At 34.2% G+C, this 21,056-nt stretch overlaps 1 protein-coding gene across 2 annotated transcripts in view; it reads left to right on the top strand.

Moving 5' to 3' along the window:
* Positions 1–21,056, top strand: part of DMD (dystrophin) — a 1,921,557-nt gene that overhangs the window by 406,688 nt on the left and 1,493,813 nt on the right. For both annotated transcript variants that reach the window (XM_044670154.1, XM_044670155.1), the window contains exons 22-25: positions 7,251–7,364; positions 8,526–8,681; positions 15,147–15,317; positions 16,369–16,551. In XM_044670154.1, coding sequence (XP_044526089.1) covers positions 7,251–7,364; positions 8,526–8,681; positions 15,147–15,317; positions 16,369–16,551 — 624 coding nt within the window. The remainder of the gene's footprint in view (positions 1–7,250; positions 7,365–8,525; positions 8,682–15,146; positions 15,318–16,368; positions 16,552–21,056) is intronic.

Here is a 21,056-nt window from a genome sequence, read left to right as displayed (position 1 = left end):
TTGAGGGCTTGACTAAATATATAAGAATTCTAAGTTAATCTTACTATTTGCCAATTTAAAAATATCATAACAAGTTAAAAAATGACTTTTAATAGCTTTTATTTACAAAGAGGTGGAAAGTGAAAGTAGAAAAAATTCAAAAAGAGGGTAGATATCACACTAAATATTTCTCAGATGCTCAGCTCAGCCCAGCAGGGCATGTTAACCCTTGACCAGAGGACCAGGAGTTCCACCCATGCAGCCTCCTCCAAGAGGAGAAGGCCTCTCTGGAACTAATCTTTCTCCAGAAGTCAGGAAAGGAAGGCCAGCTACTCACTCACCCAAGAGCCAAAGTCCCCAGTCAAAGCAGAGGTCCAAGTCCAAAGTTGTAGTTCTAAGTTGCTGACCCAGTCCAAGATTCTCCAAGCTCCAGATTCAGATCAAAGAGGACATAATGGAAGAAGTTCAGGACTTTCTATAATCTCTTCTTGTCCCTTCCCCTCTCCCAGGGGCCAATCACGGTTTCCAAATTGCCTAGCACTGCCCAGGGAGGTAGTGTCTGTGGGATCCACTTCTCCCCCTCTGAAAGTGTCAGCTCTTATTAAAGGATTCACAAGTTTCTGATTGATTGAGTTAAAAGGGTGGAGTTCTCCAAGTAAGTGACTTGTGAATTCTTACTTCTTCAAATAAGTGACTTGTGAATTCTCTTACTTAAAGGCTAACAAAGTGTTAAATAGGGATTAAGTATGAGTTATATATGGGTTAAGCAGATTGATTAAAAATAGACAAAGAGAATAAAAATAGACAAAGAGAATAAAGAATTCCCTTTCTTTATAAAGAATTCTGAAAATGATAGTGTTCATGATTGGTCTTTTTTGCTTATCTGAGCCTTTTGAGAAAAAATGTCCAACTTATACTTATTCTCTGTACTCGTTATGCCAAAGACTAATCACAGTGGTGGTCTGGGTTCCTAGGGTACTACTGCTATGTCAACTCTAAGGGAGAAAGATTGGGATGATGTTTTTCTCTTACTATGATTTATAAGCCCCCCACCAATGTGATTCATCTTGTTGGGGGGAACATGAGGTGAACCCCAGGTTTGTGACAGGTTATCCTTTGCAAAAATACAAGACTTCAAAACTTAGCTTTAAAAAAAGATAAATTTATTAATTTAGAAGTCAAGTAGAAATGGCCAGGAGACAGTGTGCAGGAGTAGACAATGCCTCCTCAAAGAGATAGGTTCTGGGATTTATATACCCTTTTGACAATAGGGTCTATGTTAGTAGGGAAGGGATGATGATGGCATGGTACTGGGTCTCTAGAACCTGAGATGTGTCATGTTATTATGACCTATGCCTCAAAGTCAGAAGGGGGTGAACTGTCTAGTTTAGAGGGCAATCAGATATTTGGGACATAAAGTAGATGTTTATTAGGAGCAAGCTGGGATATGCCTATCTGTGCTCATCAAGAATGATGGGAGAGGCCAGAGGGACTCAAAGTTACCTTAATGCAAGGGAAAAAATGAGTCTTACATATACTCTTCTGACTGAGAAACAATCTTGGGTGTTGGGGTGTCCAGGAGGAGCTTGTACCCCATATCAGTCTTATTATATCAGTGAGTTAGACATCAGTACTCCACTTTCTCTTGTCTCATTCTCTTCTTTCCCCCTTACAATCTGGCTTTCTTATCAGTCCACCAAAACAGCTCCTTCCAAAGTTACCAATGATATCTTAGTTGCCAAATCCAATGACCTTTTCTAAATCCTTAATCTCCTTTACATCTGTTTAGTATTTGACACCACTGATGACTCTCTTCCTTGATACTTTTTTCTTTCTAGGTTTTTGTGACACCATTCTCTCCTGGTTTTCCTTTTACCTAAATGACCTCATTGCACTTTGTTCCATATCATACCCTTTAAACATAGATGTTCTTTAGGGCTCTACCCTGGAGCCTCTTCTCACCCTAAATCATTCTATTCTACTTCACTTGGTGATCTCAACAGATCCTATGGATTTAATTACTAAATGCATGTTGATGATTTTCAATTCTACCCATCCTGCTTCAATCTCTCTAATGACATGCAGTATTAGATCTCCAATTACCTTTCAGACATCTCCAACTAGATCTTAAATTAACTCATATTTTCAAAACATAATAAATTGTCTTTCACCCTAAACCCTCCATACCTCCTGCCTTCCCTATTGCTGTAGAGGGTAACACCACATTCCCTGAGGAATTCCTCAGGCCCACAGCCTAGTGGTAATCCTGGATTCCTCACTCTATCTCACTATCCAAGCTCTTACAAAAACACAACCATTTTACCTTTGTAACATCGTGGCATATGTCACCTTGCTTCTTCTAACACTGACAGCACTCTCATCCATGAATTACTCATGGCTTCTTATTTCTATAGCCTGTTGGTGGGTATGGTGCCTGCCTCAATTCTCTCCTGATTCCAATCCATCCTCCATTAAGTCACTTCAGTGATTTTCCTAAAGCAGAGCTCTAGTCATGCATCTCCCCTTCACCATTAAACTCTTGCTTTTAGGATCAAATACAAATGTTGTACTTGTCATACAAAAACCTTTATAACCTAGCCCTCTTTTATCTTTGCAGTCTTCTTGTACCTTACTCCAAGACATGTACTCTTCTATTCAAACACATTGCACTCCTAGCTGTTCTATGAACAAGGCAATCCATCTCTTAGCTCCATACATCTCTGGCTATTCTATGTCTGGAATGCTCCCCCTCCACTGAACTGATTACTGACCCTCCCTGCCTTCATTTAAGTCCCAACAAAAAGCCTTCTCCAACCTTTCATAATTCTCAATTCCAATGCCTTCCTTATGTTAATTATTTCCCTTTAATCGTGTATAAAATTTGCTTTGTATATATTTATTTGAATGTTGTTTCCTCCTTGTTCCTTGCATGTTCCTTGAGGGTAAAGACATCTTTTGTCTCTTTTGGTATCCCCCACATTTAGTATAGTGCCTGACGTCTAGTAAGTCCTTAATAAATATTAACTGATTGATTGAATCTGAAGCTTTTAGAAACAGGTAGTCCCTATGGTAGTATATTTGGTACAAAATATCTCCCTGTATTATGTGACACTCTCTCATAAGCATATACAGATTTGAGGGAAAGTGAGGTCAAAATTAGACAGTATCTGTTTTTTAGGATAACAGTTCCTGGGAATTATTCTTCTTGAGTCTTCAAGATGTTTGCCTTATGAATGGTGTGGTTTTTATGCTGAGTTCCTTGTAGGACCACAAATCTGCCTTTGTTCATCAATTCTAATCCTAAAGTCCTAGTGCAGAAACTTCTGTCAGCAAACCCATTCTAGAGGATTCATGTCAATTTAATAATGGGTCCAGTCCCTATCACTACCATATTTTCCTGGGAAGATGTTTCAACTATTAATTGACGAATGGAGCAAATAAAATACTATATGCCATATGTACTGACAAAGAAACTCTGATTAAACATTAACGTGGTAGTAAATATAAATAAAAAAAAAAAAGACAATCCATCCCACAGAGTAAACCAGAAGACAAATACGCTTAATTCATCCTCAAAAGTGGACAGAGCTGATGAAACAATTAATTCATAGATTTAAAATAAAATTTAATATTCTCCATATTTTTCCTATTTCTTTCTTAAACTTTTTTTATAATCATTGTCACAGAACTTTGAGTACAGCTTCAAGATCCTAAAGTGATGAATCATAAATATAATCATGGAATTGTGAAGATAGAGGAGGTTGGGACCTCAAGATCATATGATTCAAACCATTTATTTTACCAATTGAGAAACAAAGGAAAATTTTATTTCAGTCACATAGATAATAAACAGCAGGGGCAGGATCTACAGCTATACTGGCCTTTGGCTTCAGAGCCAGAATTCATTCATCTATATCAGTGATTCCCAAAGTGGGAGCTACCGCCCCCTGGTGGGTGCTACAGCGATCCAGGAAAGCAGTGATGGCCACACTTTTTTGGTATTACATTCTATTCTGAGTTCAATAAATAGCTTCATAATTTCTAGGGGGCGCTAAGTAATATTTTTTCTGGAAAGGGGGCAGTAGGCTAAAAAAGTGTGGGAACCACTGATATATCATGCTACTTTTCTCATCTTTAGGACCATTATTCTAGTCCAGGAATGCAATTCATTGAGGTAAAATGGCTATAAGTTGAAATGAGTAAAAATTAAAGCATGTTAGATTTAATGGAAGGGAGGACATTAATTAAAATGATATGGTTCTGGAAAAATAAGAACATAAACTTGAGATAATATATGCAGAGTTTATAAACCATAACTGATTATATAAATATAAATTATTGTGATTGCCATTATTTTCCCCTCCCTAAATGTTAGAAATTATTTTTAAGGCTAGGTTACCTTGAAAACTAAGGGGATATTAATCAATGCCCATTTAAGAGCAAGTACTTCTAGAATTTAGTCATACATCTACTGTTAAATTAAGATCCATTGAGAGTCTAATGAAAACTGTACATCTTTTGTTTGTATTTTGTTAAACTCATGATTAGCAGTGTTTTAGTTTAAACTTTCTAAGTAAAAGACAAACTTTTCCCAACATTGATGAAGAAGGCTTATCTTTGAATAGAAAATACTTCACTGTTACACTATATCATTGAATTGAATTTCTTCAAAAATTGCTAGTTAAACAATTAAAAAGAAGTTACATTTTGGTACTCATAGCTTTCTTCAACCAGTGAATACCATTTTAATTCATGCAAATTGTCAAATTTGAAGTCAAATTAAATTATGAATAGTTATTGCCAGACTCTCATTCCTATTTAAGTTTAATTTGAAGATATCTTATAGAATAACTAAGGATTTCAGCTATTCATTTCCTCCTAAAATAACACAACCTAGTTTCCTTAAAATTCACAATTTACATAGCAAATGTACTAGCCTTACTTGGGTAAAAGTTTAACATACTACTGTATGACTTACAAGGTAGAGATTTTATTTAAGAGCCAGGGAATTCCTGTACTGAGCCTGACTCATGTCAGTCATATAATAGTTTAAGTTCAGTATTGGATCAAAATGAGGCTCAGAGGTCATTCAACAGATAATAATAAAAAAGAGAGATTTACTTAGTCTCAGCAGGAAATTATTCAACAAGAGGTAGGCACTGATGCTGCCTCTAGTTGATTCAGCTGAATGAATTTTCCTAACCTGAGTTGTATCAGCCCCTGGAGCCTCCTGTGGATGCTTTGTATTTGGGCTAACAGAAAGCGATGTCAGTACCTGTATGGTTAGACTCTGATGTCAGCCAGGAATCTAGGATGATCTCAGTACTTTCTAAGGAGAAACTAGCCCAGATTTCATGGATGAATGGATTCTGATATTGTTCCTACTACACATGGGCAGCTGTGGGGAGATATTTTGGAAAAAGTAATAGCAATATAAAAAAGAAAAAGAAAAAAGAAGAAAAAGAAAGGAAGAAAAGAGTTTCATAGAATTATTTTTAGAAATACTCAGAAAAGAGTAGAAGGAAGTTCAGTTTAGAAGGAAACACAGGCAAGCAAGTCAATGTTGGTACTATCACATTAAAATTGAATGTGTAAATATTTAAAGAGCTATGTTAAATAGATTTATGACAGTTAGATGGTAGAGTAGATAGAGTGTTGGACCTGAAATCAGAAAGACTCCTTACTGAGTTCAAATATGGCCTCAGACACTTACAAGCTGGATGAATAGGCAAGTCAATTATTCCTCTTTTGCCTTATTTTCTTCATTTTAAAAATGAGTTGGGGAAGGTTATAGCAAACCACTCTAATATCTTTTCCAAGAAAACACCAAATGGGATCACAAAGAGTTGGACACAACTGCAATAAATGAACAACAATAATCATTTTCACATGCATCATCTTCTTCTGTCCTATTTTGTAGATCAGAAAAGTTTATGTCTCTTCATTTTTTAGTTCTTATTTTTAATGTATAATAATACTGCCAAGAAACATTAAACCATCTTAGGTTGCATTAAGAAAAATATAGTAACCAGAAATAAGATTTAAAGAAAAGAAACAAGAAAACTGTAGCCAAGAGAACAATATATGTTGAAATGAATAAAGAAATTATGGGTTGGCCAAAATGATTCCTTTGCAACTTTATTGATAGGGACTTGGGGAGTTACCAGAAATTTCATCATAATATTTTAGGGGGGAATTGGAGGGCAATGTCTGCACAATTGAGAGACCATAGAAATAAAGGGAAACATTTCACAATCATATGTAGTTTCAAATAGTAAAAGCTGTTGAAGTGTAAAGTGATTAAAAAGGAAGCAAAAGCTAAAAGTGACTAAAAATTACTTGTAAAGTGACTAAAAAGGAAGCAAAAGGTAATAGGGATAGTACTATGTGGAATAATAAAAAGTTTCTTGTGAACTGAAAAGAAAATCATAGAATCTCAGGTTTGGAAGGAACCTTAGTCAGTCTGATCCAACTTTATCCAATTTCATTTAATCTTTTCTATATTCTCTTCTTTAACATCTTTGTCAATTGCTCATTCAGCCTAGACTAGGCAGTCTTTGGTAAGCTTGAATCTACTACCCCCTGAGGCAGCCTCTGGTATTTTTTCAAAGCCCTTAACTGATAAGAAAATTTTCCTTATATCAGCCTAATATCTGCCTCTCTGGAACCTTCTCCAAGTGCCTCTTGTTCTGCCCCCTGGAGCCATGGAGAACAAGTCTAGATGCAATCTTTCACTTGCTCATTACCCCCAGCACCTAAGCAAAGTAGTATATACATAGGATATTTTCTTTTTTAAGATGATGAAAGTTTGCATTGAGAGTTTAAAGCCAGAGGGAAAATTGACACTATCAAATGTGGAAAACATTTTATGGAAGGTTCGGGTGAGGGAAGCTATAAAGACACAATTGAATTGAGTTTATTGTTCATAATCTATTTCATATACTGTAAGGGGGCACACTTAGTAACACCACATGTTGTAGCTTACATTTTTTTCTAAAGGGAAAAATGATTTAATATTCTCAACAATGGCATCATAAAACTACATTGTACAGCCAGTTTTTGGCTTTAAATAACAGAATTTGTAAACTAGGGTTAAACATAGACTATAATATATCTTAAATAAAGTTGATTTTCTGTTGAAGAATTAATTGTACACATCTTCCAATCCTTGGAAAAAATTCAGTGCTAGTATGTAGAAATATCCCAGTGATAAACAGTATGAGAAGTAGCTGGTGCTCTAATAATGCCATAACATACTTCTCTAATTACAGAATGACATAAAAACCCTGAAGAAATGGATGGCAGAAGTAGATGTTTTCCTGAAGGAGGAATGGCCAGCTCTTGGGGATTCAGAAGCTCTGGAAAAACAACTAGAGCAGTGCACAGTAAGACACATTTATATAAATGTCATATTATTTAGGAATAATTCCATTGGGAATAATTAAGATAACTGTTTCTATTGGGGGATAAGAATAGCAACATAGTATGGAGAACTCTCAGATGAGGATATCCCCCTCTAATTATTCAAGTCAGCACATTTTTCTGCAATTTACAGTCTTAAAGAATTGCCCAGAGGCATGAGAGGATAAATGACTTACCCAGTGTCACACAGACAAATTGAGTCAGAAGTAAGACTTAAACTCAGGTCTTTTGTGCTCTGAGCCCAACTCTCTGGTCATTCTAGCTTACTCCCTCTTTTGTCTTTTATATTTGCAAAAGCCTAATAGTGCCTTGGGAAAGTTTATAAAATATCAACTCATTTGTCTCTTTCATTAAAAATACTTGCTATAATACTCAGTGTTTGAAATTCCATATTTTTTTCAAAATTATACTAATAAGAATAAGAACTCACACTGATATGATTATGGTTTATCTTATCAAATTATTAGATAATATGAATATTATCTTCCTCATTTTATAGATGAAGAAGTAGAAACCCATTATAAGAACTGGAACTTGAACCCAGATCTTACATTAAATTTAAGGCCTCTTACTACCCATCTCACTTTCTTTAAGAGGAATGTGATGTTAGTTTATGCTAGCATAAATCTTAATGATAATACAAACTCATATTAGTAATTTCAGATTTATTCACTTAACAAAAGTCTTATTATTTTTCTTTTGTTAATAAAGAAAATATTTGTTAAAAATTGTTAAAAAAAACTTTTTTCAGTTAAAAGACCAAAACCAGAAAGATCATAAAATCACATCAGTTTTGTATTTCTTTTCTTCTGATTCACATATCTTAAATTTAGAGAAGTTGGGTATATATTGTTTTAAAGTTTACAAAACACTTTACATGCATCATCTCAGTTTATTTTTAAGGCATATTTTTTATTTAAGTGCCAAAGTTATTATTTTCATTTTAGAGATGAGAAAAATGAGGCTCAAAATTTTTAAGTAATGTGCTCAAATTAGAACAACTAATACATGTCAGAAGTGAGATTTGAACCCGAGTTCTCAAGTCCAAGTCTAGTATTCTTTCCACTGTATTATTCTTCCTGGTTACATCAATTTTCAAATAATGTTACATTTATTTTCTTTAGGTTTTAGTAAATGACATCCAAACAATACACCCAAGTTTAATCAGTGTCAATGAAGTTGGGCAGAAGATACAGAATGAAGCAGAGCCGCAGTTTGTTTCCAAAGTCAAAACAGAATTGAAAGAACTTAATGCTCAGTGGGAACATATCTGCCAACAGGTTGGTGGTCTAGAATTGTGATATGATTTCTTTTTGTTTTATTTTCATTCTTCTCTTTGTCTCCTCTTCCTCTCTTTTTGACTTTTTTTACTGATTTTTTTGAACTCTCTTAGACACTTTCAGTTCAGAATAATTAACCTTTTATCTCACAAAGTTTATTTCCAATGCAGAAATATGTCCAAAATAGATATTTCAGACTACATGATTTAGTCTTACTGAGGCTCAAAAATTGAATGTCAAGAATATAGATTGGGCTTCACAAAATGAACTGTCACTTATAGAAAAATAAACTTCCTTCATTTTTTAGTACATGCTTTCATTTTTATCTTTTTCCCCTGGAAAGCTATAAATAGGAGAGAGTCTATTTTGAAATGAGCATGACAGAGAGGTTAAAAGAATAAAATATTCAAAGTTATAAACAGAAATGTATGGGGGGCAATTATTATTGAATATAATTAAGCCATGTCCAAATTTGACTTCAGTCTAAGAATGTTGCAGTTCAAATACCTGAAATCTAGTTTGGCAAAAACCTGAAATTTACATCAGGTTAAATCTGAATAGGAATAAAATTAAAAACTATAGCAAAGTATAGCAGACTACAGAGTTATTCTATTGCACAAAACAATCAGAAAGAATCTCAAAGGCATTAGGAAAGGATATAATGAATAAAACCAAAGCAAAAGCAGGCAATTGAGTAGATAGCCTCCTAGTATAACCAAAGATAGGCTTGAGACACGATAGCCTCCAAGGCTGTGTGTGAATGCAGCAAGAGCAGAGGACTTCCCATAGGAAAAGCTAGGGTAATAAGAAATTTTTTGGCACTGTGAAATCTAGAATGCCAGAGTCTGCAGAATGCAGGTTCCCTGTTCCTCCCTTGTCATCATCCGTCAATGTAGAAGAGGTCTTGCTTGCTGCCCTTCTAGAGTGGGAACACGGGGTGTGTGGCGTGTGTGTGGAGGGGTGCTGAACAATGCAGGATCACTGGAGGTAATTACTTATTTCTAAGAACACAAAGCTGATGCCTAGTATAAAATATTACAGATCCAACACAGAGAGTGGATAATTGAATAATCTATAATTCATGCTTGATTAATGCTGAAACTACAGATTTTGTAGTTGATGTCTAACCAGTGCTAACTAGTGAGAAATGCAAGATATCAGAGTGTGAGTGTCCCGTTCCTATCACTACCCCTTACTGCCTACTGTCAGCCCACATCAATTCTATGTATATAAAAATGCCATATACAGAATAAATACAAAATAATTAACCAAAGAAAAGAACTAGAATTAAGAAGGATTGGAAAATTTTTGGCATAGGAGTCAATGGCATGATGAAAAATCTGTCTTCCCAAAGACTGCTGGCATCTCAACAAATATGAGTAATAATCTCCTTGGACTTGTCACATTTTCAGAGGTACAGATTCATCATGTCCTGTGATGCCCTCTCACACATGAACTGAATATACTGATACTATTAAGGCTCACTTGTAATTCCCTAGTTATTTTCTTCCTCTTATGTCTGATGTCACCTCTTGTGTCTACCTTTAGATCTTATTTTATTTTATGTTTTTGAAATACCTTATTTACTGAACTATAAATCCATGTTCTATAGTGAAGGGATTGAATCACTTTACTTACTAGTCCAAAGTTTTCACATATTGATACCATCTACTCTTCCACTCAGAAATATCTTTCTGAAGAAATTACATTTATTATCCTTAGTTTTCACTTGGGGTGGGAGAGAGGTAACAATAGTGTTTTTGTTATTTCATTAAACCTTTGATTTGTGAAATACATAATTGCCTAGAAAAAATGATTGCTACATTTTAACATAACAGTATTAGAATCTGAATATATAAGTTTTAGTTGTGTAAATAACAGTTTAAAATTTACATTGCAGAATTTGGTACAGTTTCAGAATTAATTTAGCAGCTAGTATAATGTGAGTGTTGAACTCCATGTTTTCGATATATTGATTATGGAACATGAACTGCCACGTGTTTCCATTTTTTGAAGTGCAATAAAGTCTAAGAATTCAAATTTTTAAAAAGACCATAAGCATTTATTAAGCAGCTACAACAGGCCAGGAAGCACACTATGCACTTTACAAATATTATCTCATATAATCCTTACAACAAACCTGGAAGGTCAGCTCTATTAAGATTCCCATTTTCTAGCTGAGGAAATGAAAGCAGAGATTAAGTGACTTACCCAGGGTCACACAGCTAATAAGTGTCTGGATTTGAGTTTAGGTCTTTCAAACTCCAGTTCCATCATTCTTTCACTGTGCTACCTTTCTTTCTGGCCCCACCTCCTGCATCTTATGTAGTAAAATCCCTTTCATTGATAGTCAACTCAAAGAATTGAAGGCCACTTCAATTAATCTCTATATTTCCAATTTTTAAAAAAGCCACAAAGAAAGGTTAATAGACTGCTAAAAGGTAACCTCTGGACCTGGAGTCAGAAAGACCTGAGTCAAAATCCAGCCTCAGATACTTCCTAACTATGTGATCCTGGGCCAGTCACTTAACCTCAGATTGCCTGACAAAAGGATCCACTGGATCCATTGGATAAGGAAATGGCAAACTAGAATCCTTGCCAAGAAAACCCCATAGGTAGCTGATGGCCCCATGGGGTCAAAAAGAATCAGATATGTCTGAATTATTGGACAACAGCAAACTAGTATCAGGATTATAAGGAATCTTTGAAGTTGGAGAACACTTCTAACACTAATCAAATTCTCTATTATAATTGGTCCTTTAGAAGTTCTAATAATTCATTATTAGTCCCTACCAGCATTGTAAAAGGTGGTGAGCCCTGTAGTCTTCCTGGTCTAACTTTCCCCATCACTCAGTATCTTTTTCTTTTGCCAGTCACTACCCTACCTGACTTGCCTTGGGTTCTAAGCAAACCTCATCACACTTGAAAGTTTTTATTATATGATATTGAGATTCATTTAATATTATCTTTACCTTCATTTCCAATTCCCTTTTATCAATTCTGTTTTGAAATTTGCATGGTTCTTTTGGCTTGGACTGTTTTTCTTTTATAGCTCACTTGCTTGCTCCAATCAGCTCAGCTATTTACTTCCATTTAGGGTTTCTATATGAATATGCATATCTATCTTATATTTGGTATTTCTGATTCTCTTTCTGGTTACTCCCCTAAAACCTAATATAGTTTTATATTGTGTTCCTGTCTCTCCATTTACTCTGCTTAATGTCCCCTTGATAACAAATAGAGTATGCACTACTTAACCATAAGATATCCTTCTTTGGTTCCAAACCTTTAACTTCTGGCCAACTTTATCCTTCTGCCATCTATCCCTGGGCCTCATTTACATATCATGTAGGCAATAGGTTTTAAAAAAAAAAGGAGTCAAAAAAACAATAATTTTTTAAGTGAAGCCATATGGAAAAAAGCTATTGCTTACAAAAATATAGTCATATTAACTCACAGAAGAAATTGCCTGAGGCTAGTAGACTTATTTTTTCCTAGAAATAACTCATTTCTTAAAGAAGTATTCTGAAGAAATTATTTAGAAGCAAAAGATTAGAAATACCAATATCTTCCTGGAAGCAAAAATTGAAATGGTAACTGACTAGCTGAAGATCTTGATTGATACATTTAGGGAATCCCTGATTAACTAGTCAGAACAGAAAAAAACACAAAATACACATTTAGATTACTAGAGGAAATATTAGGCTAGTTTAATATGTCATGAAGAAAGTACAAAGTACATATCTCCAGTATGATTTTGACCCTGAAAAAATTCTTCCTTCCCCTAGGTGTGATCGATTTTTAAAAATCTATAAATCTATACTCATATATGTCTATACATAGAGTGAGGTTAGGTTTTTTTTTTCATTATTTTGCTAAGACATATAATTCAGCGTTAGAATTCTGCCTCTCCACACAAATGTTATTTGGTTCTAGTTTGGCACTGTGCTGTATCTTTGCCAGATCTTTCTAGTAAGAAACCAAAAACCTTGGCTTTTGGATTATTAGCACTTCTCTGGGGGCCACAGAAACCTTACTTAATTCTCTAGTTAATCATATGGATAGAATCAGAATTTTTTGGGAAAAGAACTTTACTACTCAATAAAGCATATTTAATCTACTCATATTAACTCTTTCTTATTCTCTTTCCCTTACAACAACCTTATAGCAGAAGATGTATCAGAGACTGTCTGGGAATTCTTGCTCCAATGAAAATATCAGGAGAATGAGTTCCAGGAAGGGGGTAGAAATCACTCTCTTTCAGGGATAACATCCTCTTCCTCCTGTGATGCCATATTGCATGTTCCTTAGCCAAAAACTCCACTCCCCTTTCGTTCCCCAATCTATTTTGCCCTCCCATTTCAGTTCCTCAGAATGCTTTTTCAAACAGGTCAAAACCTGGCTCAATTTTCCTCTCTATACCCATCCTTCAATAGACATGTCGATATTCCTAGAAACACAATGGTTGATCCTCCATGAAGGGCAGCTTCTGAAATACTTGTGTCTGTTCACATTCCCTTTCTCACTCTTTCTGGTTTTCAGGAAATTTTGACAATACTATCAGGGCAAAACATTAAGAGAACAAAGGTTCCCCTGGATTGGAGAAGCAGAGGCATGAATTTGAAGACATCACTTGAAGTACATTATCCTTTTTCCAGCTTTGCTTTCATCTTTTTGCTCCTTAGAATGACCCCCTACCTTTTCTGAAATGGAACATGCTTTGAGACAACCCTTTGAGGATTTGCCAACTCCTTCCTCACTTCCACATCCTTTAACCTACAGCAATTTTGCTTTTCCTCTTAACATTCTAATGAAAATGTTTTCTCAATGGTTTTCAATGACCTCTTGTCCACAAATAAAATAGCCTTTCTTTTATCCTTACCATGTTGATATCTCTGCATTTGTCAACCACCACTTCCTATTTCCCTTGGCTTCAGGATCATAACATTTTCTGGTTTCTCCTACCCCACTAACCACTCCTAATCTGTACCCTCCTCTGAGTTACCAAAGTATTTATTCAGACCCCTATCTTATCTCATATAAGCTGAACTATCATTATACTACTAGTCAGTCATTTCTTTCTTTTCTCAGACCCATCCTTCACACTACCATTTGAATGATCTTTCTCAGGAATTTTTCTGCACTTGTCACTTTATTTAAAATCAAACCAGCAAATGAAGAAAAAAAAAAACCCCAAAAAACAAAAATTTATTGACTCCCTGCTGCTTAAAGAACAAAACAGAAATCCCTGATCTTGGTGTTCAAAGCCCTTCACAATATGGTTTAAATAATGCTTTTTCCAGGTCATGCTGTTTCACATTTTACGTGTTTCAATCAAAGCAGACCATTATTCATTCTGTGCTCTCATCTTGCCCTCTTTTTTCTCTCTTCTTTGGCCCATGTCATTTGTCCTGCCTGCTACAGATTGTCCCTTTCCTCCTTTCTATTTCTTTCTGTTAAAATCCTTTCCTTTTTTTACTTCTAATTTAGTTATTATTTCCTTCATGACTCCTTCTTAAATCTCTCTATATTTTCAGGAGAAATTCTTCTCTCTAACCTTCTCATATATGCTGCCTGGACCCCTCCTCTGCCCTCTTTGCTCTCTCTTTTTTTGGATTATTTTGTGTAGTTATATTCTTTCTTTGCTCATTAGATTATAAGCTTATTAACAGATTAGTTCATTTGTTTTCTCTTTAATTACAGTGTTATGAAAAGAATAGGTTTTTAATTATATTTTCCAGGTTACATGTAGATACAATTTTTAATAATTGCTTTTTCATATTTTGTAATACATCTTTTCTCTCTTTCCTTTCCTCTCTCTCAGAAGTCAGGCAATATGATATAGGTTATACATGTACTATCATGCAATATGTATTTTCCATGTTTGTCAAGTGAAAGAAGACACATATTGCTTATATTAGAAAAAAAACTCATTAAGTTAAATCAAGTGAGGAATTGTATTACATTCAGACCCCATCAGTTCCCTCAGTGGTAGTGGGTAACCTTTTTTTCATGGGTCTCTTGGAGTTGTCTTGGATGCTTCAATTGCTGATAATAGTTAAGACATTCCAAGCTGATCATCTTAAATCATTGCTGTTACTGTGTACAACCTTCTGATTCTGCTCACTTCACTTTGTATCACTTCATATAGGTATTTCCAAGGTTTTTTGTGGTCATCTTGTTTGTCATTTCTTATGGCATAGTACTTATCTATTAGAATCACAGACTACAATTTGTTTAGGAATGTAGAGTAGGTTCTAATATATATCTACTGAAAGAGCATATTAACTGATCTAAACAAAAAGATAATTGATGTGCCCTAGCTAACTTCCCCATTTCTTTTAGAGCAACTATTTCATCATTCACTTTTACAATTCATACTTTCCATTATTTCTCCACCCTTACACAGTAACATGGCAAGAATAGATTGGTTTTAAGATTTTTGTTTTTCAATTTATTTTTAAGGCACGTGCTAAAAAGGAAGCCCTAAAAGGAGGTTTGGATAAGACTGTAAGTCTTCGAAAAGATCTGTCCGAGATGCATGAATGGATAACACAGGCAGAAGAAGAATACTTGGAAAGGGATTTTGAGTATAAAACACCAGAAGAGCTCCAAAAAGCAGTTGAGGAACTAAAGGTGAAGCCCTGAAAGAAAAACATTTTTTTAAACTTTTTTTTAAAAGAACTTATTTTTCCCTGATGTTATTATTCTATCTTTGGTCATTCCACAAACCTGTTTTCTAATTGTTAATTTAATATGAAAGATTATCTACAGATTTCCAGTTTAAAGACTGTTATACAATAACTAGAACTCCATAGTTCTTTTCCCTGTATTTTGGTACTTTATTGTCTGTGATATTCCTCCTTTTGAGTTAAATTATTATATGATTTTGCTTTTTTTGATAGTTGAGGATATTAAACATAATGATAATTCTGATTTTATTTCTGTTTTGAATTTTAAAATATATACATTGACTTAGCTTTGTCAGTAAAATCAATAATTTATAAAAAGGTCATATTTCTACATTTGGGATTTTAAAAATCCATCATATATGTCAGTCACATATAATTATAATTCCTTATTTTCTTTTAACTATACAAGAGATAGAAATATGTGTACATTTATACACATGCACATATGTAGTATTTGTCAGAATATTTTATATTTTTATTTTAAAATTTTTATATTTTAGTATTTTAATTAAATGTCAGATAAATATCATTTTGTTTACCTCTAAAAGGTAAATAAGTTAATTCATTTACTTTAAGTAGAAACTTACAATCAGTGCTATATTTTGTATGTTTTGGGTGTTATTATTGCTAATTGTAATTAATCATACCTCTCAGCTAGGTGGTACAGTGGTCTTAGTTCTGGGTTTGGAGTTAGAAAGGCATCCTCATGAGTTCAAATCTGGTCTCAGATGTTTACTACCTATGTGATTTCTGGTCAAGCCATTTAATACTGTTTGCCTCAGTTTCCTCATATGTAATATGAGCTGGAGAAGAAAATATATCTTTGCCAGGAAAGCCCCAAATGGAGTCACAAGGAATCAGACATGACTGAAAAACAACTAAATAGCATACATTTTTAAAAGGAATTCTCTGAGAGGAAAAATGTGGTAATTTTTGCACAAGCACTTCCGAAGTTAAATCCCTACATTAATAGAATGACTTCCTTTGTTTTTCAGAGCGCTAAGGAGGAGGCCCAGCAGAAAGAAGTCAAAGTAAAACTCCTCACAGACTCTATGAATAATTTCATAGCACGTGCTCCACCTGTCGCACATGATGCCTTAAAAAAGGAACTTGACACCCTAATTACCAACTACCAACGGCTCTGCAGTAGACTTAATGGAAAAAGCAAGACTTTGGAGGTCAGTAGCTTTTGTTTATATTGATAATTGTGTCTGTTCAAGTTACCAAAAAAAAAAAAAGACCAAGAATTCTTCTTTAGTTAGACATATACTTATTTACATTCTTCACTCTGTACATCAAAAAAAAAAGAATTATAAATGTCCTCACATATAAGAAAGTTTTCTAAAAGCCCTCATTGTAATTTTCTTTAAAATAAAACTCTTTTGTCCTATATTATATGTCTTTCATCCTTGACAGTTTCTGGAAGGAGAAAATTGTTTCTGCCATCTCCCTGTAAATAAATTGTCATCTCATCATGTGCCCTTCTATACCTTGACCTATGTATATTTGAATACACAGTTGGCATAGTCGGATGCATTTACACCTTAACCATGTCATGAATAAAAATGACCATCATAGGCAACTTGGAAATTGTATTATGCCAAGAGCACAAAGCATTTATCTATTGTAAAACACCTTCTATTTAGAGGAAATGCAAGATATTAAGAGTCCAAATGCTGAAAAACGAATTCAATACTTGTTCTAATGACCTTTATGATTATACTTCTTAGTTGGTTCATGCTCAAATGGATCTGTGACATCATCCATTTGGAAGTTTTATCTGGTAATGGGTTGCACCACCACCCACATAGATTTGGCCCTAATGTACAACTTCTGTCCATGTTTTCCCATAAGTTCCCCAAAGTGTGTATGATGGTGGTGGTGGTGAGAAGTAATTCACCCAACTTGCTTGGAGTGTTCTTTTTCTTGTCATTGTAAAGGTATCTATGGAACACTCTGGATGACTACCTATGATGTGCCCTATCTACAAAACTAGCCTGTTTTCTCTCCCTATTATATATTTCCTTTATGGTATCTTTTTATCCTTGTATTTAAAGTTCCACATTGATTTTATGTTGCAGCTGGCTCATACTCACCATGCCCCTTTCCATTGCCCTCTATGTGAAATTCTTGTACACTTCTTTGGAGACTGTTGATTTCTTTATCTCACTTCCACAAAATGTTTATATTTTCCCAAAAAAAAATTTTTCCTGGAAAGGAATATTAGGGTCATTAATGGAAGATATATATATATATATATTCCAAAGGCAATCCAACACATTTTGCTCTTTTGATTTAACTCTGAGTCAAATTTTTCCTTCTATACTACTTTTACCAGATAAACAGATATATTTATTAACTGATTCCATATGTTTTCCACACATGTGGAAAATCCATTCCATCTATTTGCATTTCATAATTTTGGTAATAGAAATTCTTTATACACTAGGTTCTTACAGATAGGTTTAAATTACAGGCATTTATATAGCATATGACATGTAGAAAATTTGAGTTGGAATAATTTTTAAATAAGAAAACTTGACCAGCTCATCTTAGCCATTTCAATGACTTCATTTGTTGGCAAATGACTTTCTGAATGAGTGATGAAGTAGTATTTCAGGGTAGACACTAGGGAAAATAAAAGGAAACAACTCATACACCAGACTTATATGTGCAAAAGAGATTTATTAAAAGCTATTCTTTATATCTGGATAGAAGCAAGAACAGTATGTGTAAAACCTTTAAATCTGAGACCTGAATGGGGAAATAGGGACAGTTTCCAAGAATGCTTTCAATCTTTCCATTTTTCTACAGGAAAATCCCCATCTCTAATATGTATGTCAAATAATATACATTTATTCAATATTTATTTTGTGCCAGTTATGGTCCTAAGTGTTGAGAATAAAAAGAAAGTGAAAAAAATACATAGTCCTAGCCCTCAAAGAGCTCATATTTTAAAGTGTATGCTTCTTCCTTTTGGGTGATTTTGAAATGATGATTGATGGTAAGCAGAGTGCCATTTAATACCTCTAATTTCAGATTTCTGCTTTGAAAACTTCCAGCGTAGCAAATTGGTCGAGGAAGATGACAGTATTAGATTGGAATGTTTCCAAATTTCCTAAAGGTTAGCTTACAAGAGATATATCTTATCTAAATTGGAAAGAATTAAAGTGGTTTAGACCTTGTTGAATCCTTATCCATGAAGTTATTATTGGGAAAAGAGGAAACCTTCTTAACTGATTTTAGCAGTGAAAACAAAGACACAGTGAACATTTAAAGACTGTTAAGCAACTGATATAGGCAGAAAACCTACCAGGGAGATCTTTCATCTAAAATAATCTAATAAATGCCAATTAACTGGCTTTGGGTTCTTTTCTCAGCATGAGGATCAAAAGACTTGTGAAAATACTTAGAGCTTTTTTTCTCTGTGGATTCTACATGTTAACCCTAGCTCAGATCCTGGGGGAGGATACATATATACATATGTACATACACACATATACATATACATACACACATATACACATACACACATATACATACATACACACATATACATACATACCCATATATACATCATACTCATCTATGTATATAATACATGAAGATTCTAACAAGGAAAATAAGGCTTCGCCTTTTAACATAGAGCCGATATATCTGTATGTATGCATTTATATGTTACATAGCAAGTAGTATTTTTATATAAGTTATATGTGTCTTCTTTCACAATGATGAACATGGAAAATGTATCACATGAGAGTAAATTAATAATCTACATCATATTACCTGCCATCTTCAGGAAGGTTAAGGGGTCCAAAAATAATTATTAAAACTTTTAACAACAGTTAAAGAAATGACAAGCACTAGAAATGAAATTTATATTATAGTAGAAATAGATTTATATAATATATATACATTTATATAATAATTTATATTATGCTAGAAATAGAAATTTATATTATTAAGAGTGAATAGGGAGAGTTCTTGAAGTAACAAAATCTAAAAAACAAACATATGTTTATACTTTGAACATTTGGTTGGAATGCCAGAGATATTATTGCACCCTATCCCTTTCCATGAAAGAACATATCTGTTCCAGACTTAATTTAGTCCTGTGAGAGCCTAACAACCTAAAAAAAAAAAAAAAAAAAAGGTAAGTCTTATTTTATCATATTATTTGACTCATTATCCTCCAGCCTGGCATGTCTGACAACTATGTGTCATAGTGGATAAAGTACTAAACCTAGGATCTGAAAACACCTAAGTTCAAATCCTACCTCAGATATTTGCTAGTTGTGTGAAGCGACATAACTCCCTGAACCTCTCTCAGACCTGTCAGTTCCCTCATATATGAAATAGGAATAATAAAACAATATGTAAAACTTTTGCTAAACTTAAAATATTATTTAAATATTAGATCTTCTTATTGATTTTATTATAATTTGCTAAAATGTTTATGTTGGGCTTATGTTTCTAGTGTCTTCTCAAAGAAGAGAAAATGTCTTCTGTCAAAGATTATCTCCAATTTATCTTGAATATATTTTATTTGTATGGGATTGTTTTCATGTTGTCTTCTCCATGTATATATATATATATATACATATATATAATATGTTTAATTAATGATTGTTATTTGACTTTAACTAGTTGTAAAAAGTAAATCTAAATTAAGTGACAAATATTTATTTCCCACACATTATAAACATACACACTCATGCATGCATACTGTAACATCCATGATCTTAAGTGGGGTGAAACTGCCTCACAGAATTCCACAGTACCCCCCAGAACTCCAGGATAGGGGGCAGTTGGGTCAGATTGGAAACAATTGGTAATGGAGTCAGAGCCAAGGATGAAGCTGGCTATCCTAGCAAGGGGGAGGGGTGTAAGTGAATAGAATTCTTTCTCCTCCCCTTCCTGAGGTGGTTACAGCTGAAGGAATAACAGTTTTAATAGAATCCTTTTTAGATAAGGGTATGGAAAGCTTCCTAATAACTTCAGGAAACTCATTTGATATAGCATTTCCCAGAGGGGAATGCCTTTGAATAACTTAACTTCTAAACTCCCTCACAAACTAACTTTTCCCTTAGTCTAATGTTATCAAGTTTAAGATGATGAAGGAAATCTTGACTGAAGGTCTATTTAAATTAGAGATTGACTGAGATGTTTCAACTGAGGTATTTTCCTGTGCACAGCCTGGTTTAGTCTGTGTAAAGTAAACATCAAAGTAGCACCCTGTTCTCTGAGGTCAGAGATGAGCTAACCAAAAGAGAAGCAAACCTCCCTCTCTCCAAGCCACCCTTGATCTCCCAAAGAGTCCATTTGTAAGCTGGGTATCCTGGCTTTTTATTCCCACGTTCTTAACTGCCCCAACTGCCCCCTCCTGGAGTTCTGGGGGGTACTGTGAAATTCTGCGAGGCAGTTTCACCCCACTTAAGATCATGGATATTACAATACAAACACTACTAAATCCAAAATGCTTTAACGAGCACACACTGAGATAAAGGATTATGTAATGAGTAATGTAATATTGAAAATATGGAACAAATATTGGAGCACAAGGCAGGTTAAGAGACTTATGAAGAGTCATTGTACCTGGTCTAAGTACTTTCCAAGCAGCTGCCTCTTGGTCTATGTTTTTTTTTTTTTTTTTTTTTTTTTTTTTTTTTTTTTTTTTTTTTTT

This window comes from Gracilinanus agilis, chromosome 3, assembly GCF_016433145.1.
Source record: "Gracilinanus agilis isolate LMUSP501 chromosome 3, AgileGrace, whole genome shotgun sequence".
NCBI lineage: Eukaryota > Metazoa > Chordata > Mammalia > Didelphimorphia > Didelphidae > Gracilinanus > Gracilinanus agilis.
The sequence above is the reverse complement of the archived record's forward strand: the minus strand, read 5'-3'. Positions and strand labels throughout refer to the sequence as shown.